The sequence below is a fragment of the Protopterus annectens genome, chromosome 5.part1 (genome assembly GCF_019279795.1).
Source record: "Protopterus annectens isolate FY-2018-M chromosome 5.part1, PAN1.0, whole genome shotgun sequence".
NCBI classification, from domain to species: domain Eukaryota; kingdom Metazoa; phylum Chordata; order Ceratodontiformes; family Protopteridae; genus Protopterus; species Protopterus annectens.
The window spans coordinates 451655755-451676784 of record NC_056736.1 but is presented as its reverse complement, the minus strand read 5'-3'; the positions used below and the strand labels follow the sequence as shown (position 1 = coordinate 451676784).

The window sequence follows — 21030 nt, the reverse complement described above, 5'->3', positions numbered from 1 at the left end:
CAAGTGAAATGCCCACAAAGATACCTTACTAACAGGATACAAAGCCTAAACAACATGTCCTGCATGGACCGACTCAAAGCCCTGTCACTATATTCGGTATCCTACAGACTGCTAAGATTGACCTGTGTCTGGCATACAAGACATCTTCCAACCCAATACTGATGGATTTACTGCATATTAGGAAGTGAAATGGATTCAGAAATACACTGTCTAGGGATATAAACCACTTCTGCAACATCAATGGAATGGTTTGGAGTGACGAGTATATCTCTCGGAGTATATCACTGCTCTGGAACTGACTCCCCATCCACATAAAACAAAGTTCATCTCTGCATATATTCAAGCTCAACTTGGATATATGGATGGGAATCAGAAACTTTACCCTAGGATTGGACAAAGGCAGCTCCTGGGCAGCAGGTGTTCCAGACCAGAGGTCAACCCGTCACTGGTTAGATCAGACCATAAACTAATCACTCTGGATGTCCACTGGGGCACTTGTACCACTATGGGTTGGGAGTATCTTGTTGGGGCAGAGAGCCACATTTTATTTATTTATTTTTTTATAATATTTCATTGCTCTAAAAATAAATAAATAAATAAATTGAAAAAAAGTGCCCCATTTTAAGCTAAGCACACTAGGCAGTTTCTAGTTTGCCTATGTGTAAGACCAGCCCTGTTAGTAGTTAACGTAACTGTAGTTATAACCGGAATGCCTCTCCATGTCTTTACAGCACTCTAAAATTTTGCTTACCATGAAATTTACACAGATATTTTTCTGCATGCATGTTCAAAATTTCCTGTAGCCAGGTGGTCTGTTTTTTTACTGTTAACAAATTAAGGAACATGACAAATCACTGTGCACCTCTACTCACTGTAATGGACAACTCTTTAATGATGCCCCTTTCCTTAATGATGGCATGACCAGTGTGTTGTTATATTTAAGTAGTAGGGATGCATAAAGGTCCAACATACAAAAAACAGGGGGCAGAGCCACCCACAAAAATGCCTGGGTTCCACCACAGTGACCACAGCATTTTTTAGCAGTGCCACTGTCAGTGAGGCAATACTTAATGAATTGTCCAGTAACCACATGTTGCATTCATGACTTTTCCCTTTCAGTTTTCCAATGTAATCAAATAATATTTTTAGCTTCCTTTAAATATTTGATATTAAGATACGTATGTAGTTAGATCTGAAGATGTGATATAGTTTATGCATTTTATTTAATTTGGAGTTATTTTTACAACTACAAATTTTTTGAAGCTTATGTAGTACATCTTTTTCAGATGTATATGTTATTGATTTTATGATTCTACCAAAGAGGGTTTTGAATTTACATGTACATTTACATCTTACCCCTATGCACTCACGAATTCAGATGTCGATAATCTCATACAACTCATTGAGAGTACCCTGTGCATAGTTGTTTGGGTTACTGAGCATGGCATTCCAGTCTATTTCATGACTGTGTAATTCCCTACAACTTAGGTTACACTGCTAAGTCTAGGAATTATATATTTATGAAAGACTTTGATTTTATTCTTTAGTAAAATGATGGTATCACGACTGCTGTTAATTGTATAGGGTATAATAACCATGAGTGGGAGTGGAAGGATCCTAGCTTTTCATTATAATATCTATAATACTGATGCCATTCCTTGAATGTCATACTTTTCAAATTGTTTTGATTAACATGGTCATCTGGGCAGATTTATTTAATGACAACTAGTTTGCTCTATAAATATCTAGGTAGTAAACATTCCCATAGGGAGAATATTTTCATTGATTATTACATCCTGAAGTTTGATCAGGAACTCGACATGCTGTGTAGATGACAAACATGTTATAATAGGCTCCCATAATGTTACATTCAATACCACTGATATTTATTGCCATATGAGCAATTTCTAGTCCAATGCTGTTTAGTTGTTTTTTTATTTGCTTTTAGGCGTTCTTTTACAAATGTGGAGGAAATGCTACCTATCCCACCAGGTCTACAACAATGAAAGGAGATATATATATCACAGAATTCATGATTCCTTTTAGGTCTTTGAACTCAATATCACTTATATTACAGCTGGGAACATCGCTTTTGACTTCTGACTTTGTGTACATTTCATTTTCTTGTTCTTCTTTTTCTCAGTTCATAAACATTCATGGAAGCTTCATTAAGTTATGTTCTTTTCCAGGCAGTCTGTTAGGGATTTATTCAGTACATGAATGGTTCTTTACTTAGAGGAGGAGAAAGTATGAAGTAAAATATGAGATAGCCATTCCTCCATCTGCTTTTTTCTATATGGATGTGGAGTAGGCAGTTGAGAGCTTTCATTATTCTAAATAAATATTGTAATGCCATGTTGACTGTGTTCTGTATTAGATTTTGTCGACAGTAAGGGAATTATTTACACTCTATACAAAAAAGTGAAAATGTGAGATAATCTGAACTGTGATATTAAAAATAGTCCATTTGTGTGGCTGGGTTTTCATGGTAGTAAATGGCAGGTGATATTCCTTCTTTCGCTAAGAGTAGACCTAAGATGAACCTATGAGCATTTATTTTATTGCTTTTCTATTGCCATCTGTATGGATTGCTTATTTTATTTTTGGGTTTACAGCTCTGCAAAAAATATGAGTTTTAAAAGTACTTTTCCTATGATGAGTTAGCAGTTTTGGTATATGTCAATATGGTTTGAGAAGAAACTTAAAAGTTTTTTTTGTCACATGCACCAGCGGTAATCAGTATTACTGCATGTTTCTTACGTTCACTATATGATTTTTATGAGTCTGTGAATTTAGATGATGATTATTTATTTGTCACTTTAGATGTGAATAATCTGTTTACAGTGATTCCAAATACTTATGGTATGGCAACAGTGAAACAGTTTATTTTGGTACAGGGTGCTTTAGATGAATGAAGTATTTCACAAATATGTATTTTTCTTGAGCTCTATTGGAAAACAATTTGTTTATGTTTTATGACAAGTGTTATTGGCAATGCGCGGGTGTTGCCATGGCTACCCTATGCGCCAACACCTATGCCAACTTGGTGTTGGTGCATTGGGAGAATATACATAATTTTTCCAACACTCATCAATGGAAGAAGCAGCTCAAAGTATATTGTAGGTTTGTTGACAATGTATTTCTTTTGTGGAGTGGTACTGTGGAAGAGCTAAGTTTATTTGTCAGCTATTTGGAAAACAGCACAGATTTTCTGAGATTCACTGTCAGTTATTCTGCAGAAGCAATAGACTTTTTAGATGTAAAAATATATAAAGATGTGAATAAGGTGATACAAACCAGGGTACATAGAAAAGACTGCTGGAGTAACGGGCTTTTGATGTATGATAGTATGCACCCCAGACACATATTTGAGAATGTTGTCAGTGGACAGAGCCTAAGAATTTCTAGCAGAGGTAAAGAAGATGGTATTTATGAAAGGGAGCTGCATGAGATGCAATTTATGTTTGCTAAACAGGGTTACCCAGTGAAGACAGTTCATAAATTAACTGACAGAACAAAAAGGTGGAGGGGGAATAGAGGAAAACCCTGGTTTAAAGGTAAACATGATCAGGCTGTGAGTGCTCATGGACAGAATTTGTATAATGAAGTCCATCCAAGGACGGTTATTCATTATAATAGTGATATTAATAGTATATGCCATGTGATAAAGAAGAATTGGAGAATTTTACACACTGACGATAAGTTAAAAGCTGTGGTAGGGGCTCATCCTAGATTTGCTTATACAAATAATTTAAACTTGAAACAAATGTTAAGTAAGAATATGCATCCCATTAAATTTAAACCAAGGAATGTTAAAGAAGGCACTTTCCCAGATAAGAAGTGTAAGGGGTGTCAATATATTAAAAGTTCAAATGTTTTTACACATCCGGTGATTAATAAGAAGTATATCCCTAGGATACATGCAGACTGCAGGACAAAAAATTTTTGTCTGTCTAGCGACAGGTTCACTATGTATGGCATTCTATGTTGTGAAGACCAACAGAATGCTAAAACAATGCATTTTACAACATGAGTGATATCAGACTAGGTTTGAAGTGTAATGCATTATTTCTGCACACAGAACTCAATACAGGGCACAGTTTTTCATTTATGGTACTGCATATACAACATAGGTTCATAGGTTCATAGGTTCATACTAGGCTATCTGCCCAAGGGCATTTATAAGCCTAGCCAGAGTTTTGTGGCTTTCGCCACCCCTTTAGTTTGGAGGATACTATGCCCATTATTTTGATGTGCCTCTGTCAAGCAGTGACACTGAGATAATCCCTGGGGTATATCTGCGATCTCCCATCCATTGGTCAAGATTTCTCTTGAACAAAGCCAGCGAGGTGCTCTGCTTCACATGTACCGGGATTTTGTTCCACAGCATAGGGAGTCTCTGGGTGATGAATCTGTCCCTCCAGCACGTCCTATTAATAACCATGTCAAGGTTTAAGTCTCCCGCCCTTGTAGTTCTGAGGGATCTAGATTTTTTGAGGTGAAGAACATGAGAACATAAGAAGAGGGTAGTAAACATTGTACAGAATTATCCTATTAAAGGGGGGTAAACCTTGTTATTGATTTTATTGGTTGATGGTATTTTAAGTTTGGTTGTGTGCATTGTGTTTTAGATCTGATGAAGAGCAACAGTTTGAAAGAGCTTATCTGTTATTTTTAATAAACAGTTTTATATCGCTGGTCGTGGTGGCTTCAGAGGGTTTTTATATACTTGAGTTTTGGTATATTGGCTGTATAAAGATTGGAGGTACTAAAACTGTTTTTTATCAGTTATTACTGACCTACTTTTCTAGGTGTTGCATAAAAGCAATGCTTTGCTTTCAGTGTCATTTATGTTTTTAAGAACATTTTTATTAATTTAACATATTTACAATATATACACTGAAAAGAAGAAATTCAACATCACATACTGTTACATAATGTTAGGAATATATTGAATCACCAAGGTAATCTTATACAATTAACACATTAAGAGTCTTGATATTTCAATAGCAACATTTCAAAGCTATCCCAACCACTAAATGTCTTAGTATGATTTATAGATCTTATTCTGATTGCTTCTTTTTCAGTTTTACATAGTATTGCTGTTAAATTTAAAATTTCTTTGAATGCAGGAACTGAGTTTGATTTTCAACTTTTTGTAATAACTTTTCTAGCAACTGCTAAGAGAGTCCAAAACATTTTTTGCTCTTTGGCTTTTACAGATACAGGAAGTGGAACATCCATTAGTATTACGTGTCCAGTTAAAGAATAATTATCAGACCATAACCCCTTAAAAAAACATAATTATCTCTTCCCAATATACATTAATTTGTTCACGTTTATCCAATCAGTTTTTACATATTTACTACATCTCCAACAAGCTGATGAAGTCATTTTACTAAACGTAGAGACTTTATAGGGAGTAACAAACATTCTATGCATATATTTCCACATAAAAACTTTCCAGTACAAACGTGAAGAAGTTTGACTAGCTAATTTAAGTAACATAGTTTTATTCTTACCATCTATTGAGTCACTCAATCTACTACTATCTAAAGTTGCAGAATTTTGCATCAAAATTATGATTATTTATAATTAGTGGGTGTCATTTTTGACTGTACAGCCACTTCATATCCATTATCTCACTGCAGTTTACTTTTGCCTCTGCAATAAAAAAAGTTCTTTAATGACTTGGATTCATAAATTTAGGCAAAGAGATTGCTGTCAGGTACCTGGATTTACAGCCAGAATATATTTTCTTCAGAAGAATCTGCAAACCCTACCCAAAGTTTTGTTTTGATTAAAAGTAACATGTTGTTTGATTATTTATTTCAGATGCTGGATAAGTCAAGACAAGATGCTAGCTATGATGAACTTGGCAGCCGCAAACCCAGAGACCCTGAAGCAGGAAAGCAGGTAATCCCAACTATTTCAGTTACAGTTGCATTTTAATGTGTTGTCATTTTTCTCATATCATAAATGTTCTTAATTTCAAACATCCTGAAGTAACAGTGAGAGTGGGGTGGATTCACAAGGATATTTATTATATTTAAATACATATAGTGTACTTCAGCTCCATAAGTTCACATGAGGAGAGACCAAAACATGTTGGATTTATGTCTGGTCTGACAGTGTATTAAGTATGCATCTGTAAAAAACTAGAAAAAGTCTGTTGAAAATATTATGGGACTATAATCAGACCTAAAATGCATATATTGTACAATCAGTGGAGAATAGAGGATAGTCCTTATGGTATTAGTCATGGTACTAGTTATGGTATTAGTTATGGTATTAGTTATGGTACTAGTTATGGTATTAGTTATGTGCTGTGACTTAATTCTTGTTCCCTTTTATTACTTCAGATAGCTGGAGACCCAAGCCACTGTAATAATCAAGCCCTCATGCCACGTATACAAGTTAAATGTCAGTTCTGACCACTATAATCTCAGCACTGCATTTTAAAAAATAAAAATCATGGTTGCTCATATTTATTCTACATTCATCATTAATATGTTAAGATCATTTTATGTAATAACTTCAGTATTTAATTCAGAAATAGTGAATGCATCCAATCTGTGGTCATGCTATTGCATCTCACCAGGATACTCACTCTAGAATCATTTCCAGTTATGTTTTATGTAGTTCCATATTCTTTATGAAGATTAAGTATTTTTGTGTGTTTTATTTGGTTCAGTGACCTAGACATAATATTTTAAACAAGGAAGGAACATTACTTTCACACAATGAATATGAAAAAAATATTAATTTAATTTTTGACACTCCATCATATGTCGTGTAAAGTAATTAGAGTTTTTTGTTTGTTTTATCTTTGCTCTATTTTCTATTATTTCTTAATGTTATACTACATTTTAAGTATGGTTTTATTTGCCATTGATATCACGGATTTAAATTTATAGTGGAATGTTTCATCTCTAGGTCTCATCTGTAAATGTAGTTTGCCTAGTAGAGACTAATCCATTTAACAAATTGCAATAAATAGATACATGTATGCCTTTTATGATATACACATGCATCCTCTGGTTCTTCTGCATTCATAGAAAGCAGTTCTAAATGCCATTACTTTAGGTATAAAGCCCATTATTTTGCATCCATACAGAAATAGCCCATAAGGTTGTCTGACGGTGGTACCTTTCTTAAAGTTTATTTGAATATTTTGAAATAAATATGCCATAAGGATGTATTCTAAGTGGTGTCAGTACCTTTCTTAAGTTTATTTGAATATTTTGAAATAAATATGTGATAATGGTGTATTCTAAGTGGTGTCAGTAAAGTACTGTATAAGACTAAGATCATATTACTCTACTGACATGGTTAGTCGTGCTTAAGAGGTGCATGGTGAGCCCTGTCAGGTATATATAACTACCCTAAGTACTATTCATGAAAAGAATTACACTCATGGAAGTGCACTATTTCTGGACATTATTTCTACAAAATTTCTTTAAGAAACACGTGATATTTTACAGACGTTTTGTGGATGATGTCTTTATTCTCTGGAAAGGGACATCCCAACAACTTGAATCCACACACCTAATCATGAATAATTTAATACCATGTCTTAAGTTTACTATGAAGTTTTCAGAGGATAGAATTGAGTTTCTAGACTTATATATAGAGAGGCTACACAATAATTTAATCAACACTGGAGTTCATCGTAAAACATGTTATGTTAACTCATTGCTTCTAAGATCCAGTATGCACCCTCCTTTTGTCTTTAGAAATATTGTGAAAGGACAAGCTATTAGAGCTTCCAGACTGAATCCAATGGAAGAGGTTTTCACACTGAGATAAATGATTTGAAATATGGACTATTACACAGAGGATATAAAGACGAAGAAATACATTCTAAGATAGAAGAAGTGTACAATCTACGCTCTACTTCAGCTATGCCATACTTTGGATCCAACAGTGCTAGCCTTAGTGATAAACAAAATATGAGTGAATCTTTCACTAAATTCTCCACCTTTTTTTCATCCGATCATATAGAGATTAAGCAGATTATAGACAAACACTGGGGTATATTGCAGATAGATGAAGACATTAAACAGATAGTAGGAGAAACACCGAGGTTTATTTTTAAGAATAAACACAACTTGAAAAGAATGCTATGCCATCCTAAATTTGATAAGAAATCTATGCAGAATGGATGCACAAGACGCTGTGGTCACTGTAATTTCTGTTGTTACATAGACAGTAAGACAGAATTTTTTCATCCTGATCAACAGAAAGTTTTTAATATAAGAGCTGAAGCTAACTGCATGACTTCTCATGTGATATACCTAGCTGTTTGTCAATTATGTTCATCCTTCTATGTTGGTAAAACAAATCGACCACTGAGGGATAGGATAAGGGAACATGTATATCACATAAGGAAAGGTACACTACATAATGCTCTTGCCAAGCATGTAGCATTGAATGATGACACACATAGATTTTTGTTTAAGGTACTTGAAGTAATTACTCCCAACTCTAGAGGGGGTGACATTAAGATATATACAGAGGGTAAGGAAACCAAATGGATAATTCTACTAAGATCAGATAAAGGACTAGGCCTCAATGATAGGGCCTCTATCAAGCCAAAATTAAGACAGCGTAGAAACATCAGATAAACCCCCTAGAAATAGGTATTCCATCTCTCTGCACACTAATTGTCTTCTATATTACTACTATGTCATTATGTCATAGATTTGGTTACCACATGTAGTGTTTTATTTTATTTTATAAGACACTATATTAATTTATACATACATATACATGAAATCTTATATATTAGACATTAAGCATACTTGTCTATAGAATCTTTTTTACACTAATATCTATTTTAAATTATAAATATATATTTACTAACTGATATACATTTTTTATATATAACTTTTTAATATATATGTTTTTTATGTATACCTTATATATGAGATTGTTTTTTTAAATGATTTTATCTTTATTAGATTTGTATATTAAGCTAGGTCTTTGATGTTTGCCTGCTTCTTTAAATAATCATACCAATTAACTTACTTGATTGGTTAATTGTTTAAAACCTGTGTATATATAAGATGTGGAATCTTAGAATGAATGTAAGATCTGATGAAGCTACATAGCGAAAGCGCTTATCTTATTAATTATTGATAATAAAGTACTTTGAACTTTAAGTGTTACACTTGTTTTCGCTCAGTCCTGCTATTTTGATTTGCTACATTTCCAGTTATGTTTTATGTAGTTCCATATTTTTTATGAAGATTAAGTATTTCTGTGTGTTTTATTTGGTTCAGTGAACTAGACATAATATTTTAAACAAGGAAGGAACATTGCTTTCACACAATGAATATGAAAAAAATATTAATTTAATTTTGACCCTCCATCATATGTCGTGTAAAGTAATTAGAGTTTTTTGTTTGTTTGATCTTTGCTCTATTTTCTATTATTTCTTAATGTTATACTACATTTTAAGTATGGTTTTATTTGCCATTGATATCACGGATTTAAATTTATAGTGGAATGTTTCATCTCTAGGTCTCATCTGTAAATGTAGTTTGCCTAGTAGAGACAAATCCATTTAACAAATTGCAATAAATAGATACATGTATGCCTTTTATGATATACACATGCATCCTCTGGTTCTTCTGCATTTATAGAAAGCAGTTCTAAATGCCATTACTTTAGGTATAAAGCCCATTATTTTGCATCCATACAGAAATAGCCCATAAGGTTGTCTGACGGCGGTACCTTTCTTAAAGTTTATTTGAATATTTTGAAATAAATATGCCATAAGGATGTACTCTAAGTGGTGTCAGTACCTTTCTTAAGTTTATTTGAATATTTTGAAATAAATATGTGATAATGGTGTACTCTAAGTGGTGTCAGTAAAGTACTGTATAAGGCTAAGATCATATTACTCTACTGACATGGTTAGTCGTGCTTAAGAGGTGCATGGTGAGCCCTGTCAGGTATATAGAACTACCCTAAGTACTATTCATGAAAAGAATTGCACTCATGGAAGTGCACTATTTCTGGACAGTTCAGGTTGTACAGTGGTTATCCCACTTGGATTGTACCACGTGGAGCAGAATGAGAGCAAAAAGAAATACTGGGATGTATCCTAAGGAAGATCGATTTCCGAAGCATAAACCTGAAGCTACCACTCTTTAGGGCCTTGGTCAGACATCATCCTAGGTAATGCTTATAGTTCTAGAGCCTATATAAAGAAAAGGATATCAAGCTGCTGGAAGGAATTCAGAGATTCAGGCAAAAGCTATCAGAAAAATCAGAGTGGCATGGAGGGAAAGGAATCTGACCAGAAGCCAGAGGCACCACAGCTGACTTCACTCAAAACCAGAAGAGACTGATGAACATGATATTGGTGCTTAAGAGTGTATCAGGGAGATGTGAGTGGGGTTATTCAGAAGATGAAGGGGAAGGAGGGGCACATGGGCAAACGACTTTAGATAACCAACTACTCCCAGGATCTCCAAAAGTACTTTTCAAGAGATGGATGGATGCGAAGCCTATGAATGGACGACCAGAATGGTTACTGAAGATGGAATCAAGAAGACAAAGGACAAGTGGACAACAGGTGAGAGATAAAGCAAGGATACAGAGGAGGCAGAGTGTTGAGGCTCTTAAAGATCAAAAACAGGTGAGAGATAAAGCAAGGATACAGAGGAGGCAGAGTGTTGAGGCTCTTAAAGATCAAAAACAGGTAAGAGATAAAGCAAGGATACAGAGAAGGCAGAGTGTTGAGGCTCTTAAAGATCAGACTCTAGAGTCTCATTTTCTCCTTCAACCTTCAAGCTAATGCAATATAGCACCAAAACCTCAGTAAATCACAAAACACTTCTGCTTTTCAGACAAGCATTGTACAATCCCACCCACCGCTTGCAATATCTACTACCTCCAAGATTACACAACATCTTTGTTTTCCCTCTTCTGTTAGTTGCCTGATCTCAAAATAAACTACAGCACTGGTGACAAATTAAGATATTAAGAATGAGTACAAGTGACCTTATGTATGCAAGGTTCTGTGATCTAAAAAATGAGGACATGGCATGAAGTAGTGTTCTCTACTTGAGCACTTTACTCTGGTGCACTCAGAATGATGTGATACATGCTGGCGCAAGCCTGTAGCTGCACTGCTCCATAATGCAGTGTACAGTGTTTTGTGCTGTAGAACAAGTCCAGGACAATATTTCATGGTTGCTCCAGACCATGGTTCACAGTGTTATATAGCTGTTTGCTCTGCTTAGTCTCCATTAATAGTGCTATCTCTAAATTGTAAAGGACTGTGGTGTCAGAATTCTTCAGTAAACTAACCTACATGCACAATAGCCTTAAGAATCACATCTTGGATTCTGTAATATGCTGAATAGAAGACGTCCTTAATATTTTTCATAAAATGATTCATATCCAATATTTTTTTTAATTATTTACTTTTAGGTCCTTTAATCATGTGGCCATCAAGACTCCCTCTCTGATGTCCTATTGACTGCACATTCCTCCTTGGGATGACAGCCCTTCAGCTCATACATTCCCTTTGGACACCAGATCTCAGAGTTTACATTTAGCCTTTTCTTTTTTTTTTATTATGCACATATGTCACCAAGCCATGGCTGCAAGTTCCACAATGGCTTGCTTACAGTAGGCACATGTGTGCTTACCCCATGCAGCCTCTAGGTTGCAGTGCTACACACAGTGGGGACTAGTGCAGAAGTTGTGGACCTCCTTGTTCATTTCCCACCTCCCCTGTGTCAGCTTATTCCGGCACATAGGCCACTGCTCAAACCCAGATTCCCTGGAGCAAAACTCATTCTTTTATTCCTCTTTGTTAAAGGGGTTGATGTTTTTTTTCGGGGGGGGGTAATAATACAAAAATCCTTTTTTTCATTTGTCACCAATAATCATATGTATCATTATAATAACATACTGGCAAATTATTGATATAATAACATAAAACTTATCATTGAAATTAGCATTTTTCTGCAATATCTATGTTATTTTATAGATAAGACACATGTTTTTAATTTTTTTTATATGCAAGATTGCCATTATCTGTGTATATCCTTATCCGAACAGCCTTAATGCTTTAATGTGTTCCAAAAGTACAAGATTTTTTAACAGGAAAGGTCCTAAAGGGGATATTTATAGGACCCACTTAGAGACAATTCCTATTTTAGATTTATTTCCATTGATGCTCATCATTGCTGTTCTTGCAAACAGTTATTTACATAACTCATTCGGGGGACACTTAGATCCAGCTGTATTAATGCCTTAGATGTCTACTAATGTATATAACATCTTTTGACAACATAAGTAATCTACATTTGCTGCAATATTCACTGGTTTAAATATTTCAAAGGATAGCCCTCAGAAGGACTTTTACAACCCAAACCTCTAAACTGAACAGATTCTCAAATAATGTCAAGATTTTTGCCTCATATTTTTGATTTGTTCCTCATAAAATTTGTGATTTTCTGGATTTAATGACAAATCAATGAGGACTGAAGTCACTAAATAATGACAGGTATTTGAGTTTCAAACTTCTTATCCTTCAGAATATGCATGACAACATGGGACATTTTATTCTAGCACCTTTCTAAGTTTATAAGAGCAATATTTAAAATTTCTCCCTATTTTGGGCTTTGTCTTGCCATTATTTTTGTCTGTCCAGATTTTTTGTGCTAACAGGTTGAGAGTAATGGTACTACCTGATAGCTAATCTTTCATTGAGTGAGGTGTACTGCTTCACATTTTGTTAAATCATCAAAATAAAGTGTAGGAGTCAAGATGTTTTTATTAAACAATTTTCCTAAACAATTTAAGACTGCCATCAAAGAGTTTCTAAAATGTCACTGGACTTCCCACTGTACTCACCCTCCCTAAATTATTTCCCCCATCTATTTGACAACACACCCCCTGCTCTCTACTTCACCTCACTAATCCTTATAACTGAATTTCTCCACCTGATCTGCTAACACCTTTGTGGTTCTTTGAAAATACACATACTGTGTAACAAAAACTCTTAAATATGTTTCTGTAATAATACACATACTGTCTAACAAAACTTTTAAAAATATGTTATCTAGTACCCTATATAAAGTCCTAAGCTTGTACATCTTATTCTTCTTAGAACCACTTTCCTGAAAATGTTCTTGTAGATGCTTTAATATGAAACTCTCTTACACTAAGTAATGTCCTAAAAGCATACTTCTTATTCTCATTGAATACATTTCTGCAAATATTTTATTATATTGTATGAACTATGTATTATCTTATTGTTATTAATTGTTTTTAAAATGTATAACTGTCTAATGTATGGAGCTTTTCTCCCCGGGAGTCCGCTGAAAAAGGGCTATTCAGCTCAGTCGAAGATACCCAGTCAACAAAATGTAATATAAATAAATAAACAGATTTTTTTATCTATCAGACAAATTAGTGTTTAGTGTGATTACAAATTACAAGAGCTGTGAGTTATACAATTAGGCAACTCAAGGTGAAGAGGACGGGCGTAAGGATGTGGGCTCCCAATTGGCTAAAATAGGCAGAACATAATGGGCTAGAATTTAAACAAAATAATTGCATGATAATTTCCTTCTAGATTAGCATATAAGGTTACTGGACCAATCTAGGACCATATACATGCCTAGGGGCTTTCATATATTGTAAAAGGTATCATGAAAGACATAAAAACTATAAATAACACTATAGTTAATGCAAGTGCTTTCAAATATACTTAATCAGATCCATCTTAAATATGCATAATTTCATTTAGCCCGCTTGTATGGGGCTGCATCAAAGTCAAGAAACACCAACCAGCTAGAGGACTAATCAAACAATCTACATGAGATTGAAAATCAAGCTCATTTTCATGAGGCTTTCATAATTAATTTGCAATAAATCACTTTTTTAAAATTGAGACAAGCCAGCACATAGAGGAATGAGTGAATACAGCACTTAGAGCAAAAGCCACTTGTGCCAAAGCCATAAAAGCCCAAATTGGTGGACACACGACATCAGAGGCCTCACGGTTAAGAAATCTGTAGTCTAAGCTCCAATGCCTGCTTTTAGGAGGCTTCCAAGGATGCCAGACAGATACACACACACACACACACACACACACACACACACACACACACACACACACACACACACACACAATGCCAGTAATATTCAGCTATATTTGTCATTTTCTCAAGCACGTGTAAGATTCTACCATTCTAGAAACTGTTATGGAGGATATTTTACATTTGATGACAAGAGTCATCTAAAGTGCAGTCATATAAAGTCAGAAGCAGTGCTTGTTCTGGCAATCATCCATCCTATGTAGGTTCCATTTCTTTACCATTTACTTTTTATGGAAGTAATCATTTAGAATTTGCATCTTCTGTGCATAATCTGTGTGTGATATGTGACAACAGGTTGACATTTAAGGACTATTTGTCAGCCATTAAAATATCTTATTTCAATCTGAAATAATGTTATCCAGATCAAACATGTTCTCCTTCTGTGGAACTTGGAACTGTGATCCACATTCCTGTTTCCTTGGACTACTTAATGCCTTGTAATCTTGGGCTTGCAGATACTAATGCAGTGTACCACAGTGGGTGAAGAACTGCACAACTAGGCTTTTGGCCAGACACCCATGCAGCAGCCATATTGTGCCTATGCCTCATGATCTCCACCGGTCACTGCTCATTGCAAGGTCAGTGTTTTAGAGTTTGCTCTGTATTCTTTGAGCTCAGCACCTTCTTGGGCCTGTTTCCAAGACCTCCTGTTTCTTTATTTTCAGCTTAGCCCTGCAGACTGTCCTGTCCCCCTACCGTCAGCGGATTGTGTGAAATGCAAGAGAAGCTTCCATACTACCATAAATGTGCAACTTCACAGTTAAGCTGCTCACCACTATGTAGTGTGGACATGCTAGGCTCCTTGCTCTAGATGATAAAACTGCACTTCTGCAGGTATTGCCAATGCAGCAAGCTGAACTGCCCTCCCCCCCAGAATGGGCAAACTGGTGTTAGCCATTCAATCTCTCCACCCCACTCCCCCTAAAGCTTGTCCAGTGCCTATACTGCTTGTCAAACATGGTTCATCCGAGCTTCACTCAGGGCTTTATCCCTTTCCATCACAGCAGGGGGAAATCCTAAAGTACCATCTTTACAAGCGAAGCTACCCTAATTCAAACAGAGAGATTTTTTTCAAGGCTCTTAATTCATTTTAATATTTATTTTCTTTCTTACTGCATTTTTTAAACACAACTTGTTGTGACTTATTTCTTATCTAATAGTTTTATGCTCAGAGTCTAAGCAAAGACACTCAAGGGCTGTACTAGGGGAAGTCTGAGCACCAGAAGAACCATTGTGGAATATATCAGGATTTGTCACAATCAGCAGCACCACTCCTGATATTCACACAGTGGCAGCATGCTTGTTCAAACAAATATTACTGGCATAGCAAACCAAATGCAAATTGGCTACAAAACTGGGTAAACTCTTAATTAGCAGCAGAAAGTGAAAACAGCAACAAGCAGAGATTTTATTTCTGATGATAATCAGTCACAGTACCATTAATATCCATTAAAAAGAAGTCAATCAAATTCCAGATGTATGGGAGATAGTTAATATGTGATACTTACATGTGATGGGCCATAGTCAATCAAACTATTTTTGTTTGAGCAACTGACATGATCCTACAATTTCAGAAGTCACTTTATGGAGTAAATATATTACTTATTAGTACAGAAGACCACGGCTTTGAGTTGCTAATGAGTTTCATCCTGTAGTCTTGTATTTCAGACCCACAGTCTTCATTTGCAAACTATGGGAGCCTCAGCAAGTCACTTAACTATTCGTCACACATGGATCACCCCCATACCTCTCAGCTGAAAACATCAAAAATCTGGACAAGGCCCATGAAAAATAGGTACAAAGCTGTATGCTGATTAACATAAAATTTAAATACATAATTATGCAATCCCATCCACTCCAATGGAATTGTGGGATCCCAAGTTTAAACGCAGAATGAAGAACAGACAAAATCATACCTCTCAACCTGAAAACATCAAAAATCTGGACCAAGGCCAATGAAAAATAGGTACAAATCTGTACGTTGATTAACATAAAATTTGAACACATAATTATGTAATCCCATCCACTCCAATTGAATTGTGGGATACCAACTTTTAAACGCAAACTGAAGAACAGACAAAATATGAAACATAAAATAAACAGAAGAACAATAGTGTTTTATTTATATTAATATTTGTACTTGTATCAAACTTTGAACTTGTGTAAAACTAAAATATAATCTTCTTTTACAAAAATAAACTGCCTCCAAGCCAAGGCTACACAGTTCTGAGAAGTGAAGTAGCGTACAAACAGTTTATATAATGACCAGACTTGTAAATGTTAAAATGAGGCATCTACTATGCTGCTGTAACAACTACTGATGTTCATAAGTAATTTCTATGAGTAAGCAATTTCAGACAGTAGTTAACAACTGTGATTTTATGCCATACTACTTACAAATAAAACACACACACACACACACACACACACACACACACACACACACACACATACACGCACACATGCACACACACACACTACTCTCAAGTATCTAAAACTGTATTTCCTTATACAGTGCAAGGAGCAACCTTTAGACTATGAAAGCCACATCATACACATATGCAAATAAAAAACATAAACCAGCTTAAAGAAGAGGAAAGAAGTCACTAAGCAATGACATACATTTGAGTTTCAGTCTTTCAGACTTCAAATCCTTTAGATTGTACGTTAAAACAAACCCTGTTACTCTAACAACATTCTAAGTTTATAAGAGCAATATTTAAAATATGTTCCTATTTTTTGGGCCTTTGTTTCCCCATTTTGTAAGGCTTTGTCCAGATTCCTTGCACTAAGAGGTTGAGAGATATGAATGTAGCTGCCTAACATTAACTGAGCCGCACTCTTCTGCATTATGGTACTGGACTTTAATAGTATGGGTGAGCTACACCAAACATTTTAAGGACCATCTATAGGTACGGCCGTTCTAGACTATCAAAAGCCATTCGTATATCTAAAAGGACAGCTACTACTGGATCAGTAATTTACCTGCCCATCCACTACTGTATGTAGATAGTCCACACTGTCTGCTTTGCACGAAGCCCACTGGAATTTTTGTGGGGAGGATGGTCTGTACTCTCAAGAATAAGATCTTCACCAGCATTTTGTTCCCCAGTGGAACAAGAAGAATAGCCTTTCTGTTGCTTGATCCCCCCCTACTTCTTACCTGGCCTGTCAAGGTGATGTTTGCTTTTACTATTCCAACTTAGTTAAGAAGATTGCCTGTTGATTTATTTTATTAAATGATGTAGTTAGAACCAGAGCCATTTTATCTATAATTTACAGAAGACATTTGTAATTCCCTTGTACTTTGAAGCATATTTACATGTTTGCATGGTGGATACTGATTATTCCACTCAATTAATCAGGTGAGATATTTAAGTCTTCAGCCGTGCAAGTAGAAAGTTGAAGGGGGAGGAGCAGGTTGAATAGCCCTTTCCTCAGTCTGTTTTCACCTGGCCCTGTCATCTCTTGCTTGGTTTGCTGTAAGTTGAGATAAAAGGCTGCAGTGCAAAGGCTTGCAGTTTGTTAGCTTAAAAATATTGGGCATTTCTCATTTTCTCTTTAGCTATATACGTGTGCCCAACGTTCTAAGTCAAAAATGCAAGAATACTACCTGTTCATTTCTGTCTGTCTCTGTAACATGACCTTACTTTTCGCATTTGTTGGATTACACTGTTTTATGTCACAGTATACTTTATTGAGGGCCCTAAAATGCAATTTTATTCCACCTTCCCTTCTGCATCAGTCAGGATATTATGACTTAGCTGACCCTATCTGAAATTTTCCACACCGCAAGCTTAATTTGTATCTGAAACCTTTCATAGTCTATGGATGCATTCTGTATATACCCCATAGCAGTAATTTTGAGACATTAATAGAGGCCCTGCTGGGCTTGCATCTTGGCAAGTCCCTGATTTGCTCATTTGAAGTGATCTGCTGTTAGTGCTGAAAGGCATCTGCTCTCAAAAAAAAAAAAAAAAAATAGGGTTCATTTCCACAATCTAGGATTAACTTTTTCTGACTGTAAACAAATAAAGAGGATGGGTTAGAACAGCTTCACAGTCCCACTGCTAAAACAACTGTGTGTTTAACTGCACAGTTCATCCCATTCCATGATCCAGCACTCCACACTTCTCCTGAACTCCTACGTTGAAGAGCACAAAAACACGAGCGCGCACAGACACACATGTACACACAAAAAAATATCTCTTTCTCCTGAAACTCTCTGGAACTCTTAACACTCCAGGCCAAGTCTTTTTCTGGCACTCCTCGTGGCCCTCACCTTACAACTCATAAGCAAGCTAGGTCCTTTTCACTCACCTCAACACTAAGCTGAGGAGCAAAAAAAATCATCTTTATAATTTTAAAAAATGTAAAAAAATCACCTGCAGTATAGAAAGCAGCTTACAACTTACACCAGCTTCAGTCCTGACTCCAGACTACAAAAGCAGTATCATCAATATTAATTTCAGTCCTGGGTACCAGCATCTAGAAATTCCAGTACAGAAGTGAATAAGGTACTGCACAACTGATCGATCGGATCAACAACTCAAGATTGCACCCCCTAACACCACTTAGGGCAACTGCTGCCCCCTTCACACCACCCTAGCTACAACCATTGCTGTCTACTTCTAAGACTTTTACAACCCTATAAAATAAGTGAATAGGCAGATACAATAAAACGCTTTCAGATTAGACGGTGATGACATGACAGCAGTCTGCCCACTTAAATGCAACTGCATTTTTTTATCCTTTTTCTTACCCAGAGGCTTTGCTGCAAGACTCGGAGATGGAGAAATTAAATTTTCGCCATCCTGCCTGCAAACAAGGGTGACTGCTGGAAGAACCCTGCAGATATGCAGAACTTAACTTGTATGCACAGATTCGCTCCACTTGTTGCTGCTTGCTCTTGTATTCCCTTTCCCTCCAATTACAATCAAATTTCTGACCGAATCCAATAAGCAGTCTGCCTAAGGACAAAGCTGATGTCACACACATGTGTCAGTCATAAATTTAGAGTTATAGATAAAAAAAAAATTTTGAAAAAAAATTGAGAATTAAATGGGGCCACTCGGACCTCATGGCACCCTATTATTTTACCCTCAAAATCGATAAATACTAAAAAATTCAGTATGGCTGAGAGGTATGATAAGGAGTAACAAAGATACAGTGACACTAAGACATTCAAGTCATAAATGGGAGACTGGGGTGACTTTGGTGGATTCAGCCCTGAAAAGTCTCCATTGAGATTCTAGTCCCACTTCATATATTTTTTCCCTGTGCATATGTGTATAAAGAAGTGTCACTGAAGTTAATAAACAGTGACTCACAGGACCAACCTAACAGTAACAAGACATGCATGGCCTAAATGTATTACCAGAGACACCCATTCAGGAAGTGGACCAGGCACTTGCAGGTGCACTTTTGAGTGGCCAAGCAGAGGAGCCAACTTTCAGGTCTTCCATCTGGATGAGGCTGTAGGTATGCATCTTAGAAGAGGCTGGAAATAAGAATAGTTTAATTGATAAATTTTAAACTATTTAATGATTAGTTGCTGTGAAAGAACTGAGGTCTTAGCTGGTGTCTATTCAGAATTCACATACCTGACTTCCCTCATACATAGGAGAAACTCTTCTGATGTGGGTTTCAATCTTTTAACAATCAAATGCATCTGCTAGATATTCCCAAGATGCCCTTACTATATCCTTGACTTCCCTTGGCCTGCCAAGATATGACCCTGGCCTCCAGATTAAGTCATCACCAAGCGATGATCAGCTGTGAGATTTATATCTCTATTTTCCCAAGAATTCTGGAACATTTTGGTTCAAGTGTGATGGCATGACTACAAAGTTAGTGAGCACTGACTGAAGGGGCTTGTTTAACAACCACACTGATAAGCAGCCTTGTGTTTGAGTTTGGTGCTTGCTACTGACAGTCCATAACTGCTACACAAATCCATATATGGCAAGTAATGTCTCCCAATCACACCCTGCAGATATCACATCATCCTTTTTTTAATTTTACCAAATCTTTTGCGTTTCTAATACCATGACAGGAATGGACCCCACTCCTAAGTCAAAGTACGGTTAAAGTTCATGAAATTAGTATTGCTTCAATCTTTGATGTCAGCGACTCTTCACAGCAACAACAATGTTCCCAAGTAATGACTCCTTCTGCAATTCATATGAAGTTACATGTATTGGTAACATATCTAAATATGATTGTGGATTATTTTTTTATTAGACCCATTGCTCCTACTACTATTGGAACTGCCTGAGTATCTTTCTTCCACATTGCTCTTGCTTCTGCCTACAAATCCTGATATTTTACGACTTTGTGTCTTTCTCCACACAAGACACTGTAGTCACTGGGTGTTGTGATTTCAGTGATCAATGCTACTTTTGTCTTCCTTTCGTGGACCACTATATCTGTTTTTCTCGCATCTATCTTTTGAACTGTTGGTAATGAGTGATCCCAGGAGATGTAGATTTCATCATTTTCTATTATGCTTTGTGGCCCATGTTTTCAGTGTTTCAGTATTATAATGTTTACACAATCTCCAGTCCAACAGTCTTGCCACATTATTATGCCTTTCGGTATACAGTCCTTCTGCCATTAGTATGTCACAACCAGCAACAAGGTGTGCGACTATTTCCAATTCTGTTTTATAAAATCTGCATTTGTCTGTTTCTCCGACATGTTCAATTGACTTTGTAAACCAACATGTGCATAGCCCACTATCTTTGGCCATCAATATTAACCTTTCATCATTTGGTGTGAATTCACCTCTCCTTAATCATTCCTGCATTCTGTCTTAATCAACATGAGGTTCTTCCAGTAGTTTTCTATACTTGCAACTATATTTATGCATTTTCCACATTTCTTGCCTTCTAATTTGATA

General features: G+C 36.0%; 1 protein-coding gene across 1 annotated transcript in view; it reads left to right on the top strand.

Annotated features, from left to right (window-relative positions):
• Window positions 1-21030, top strand: part of CD247 (CD247 molecule) — a 600369-nt gene that overhangs the window by 485958 nt on the left and 93381 nt on the right. The window contains exon 4 of the mRNA XM_044073101.1: window positions 5836-5916. Within this exon, the coding sequence (XP_043929036.1) occupies window positions 5836-5916 (81 nt within the window). The remainder of the gene's footprint in view (window positions 1-5835; window positions 5917-21030) is intronic.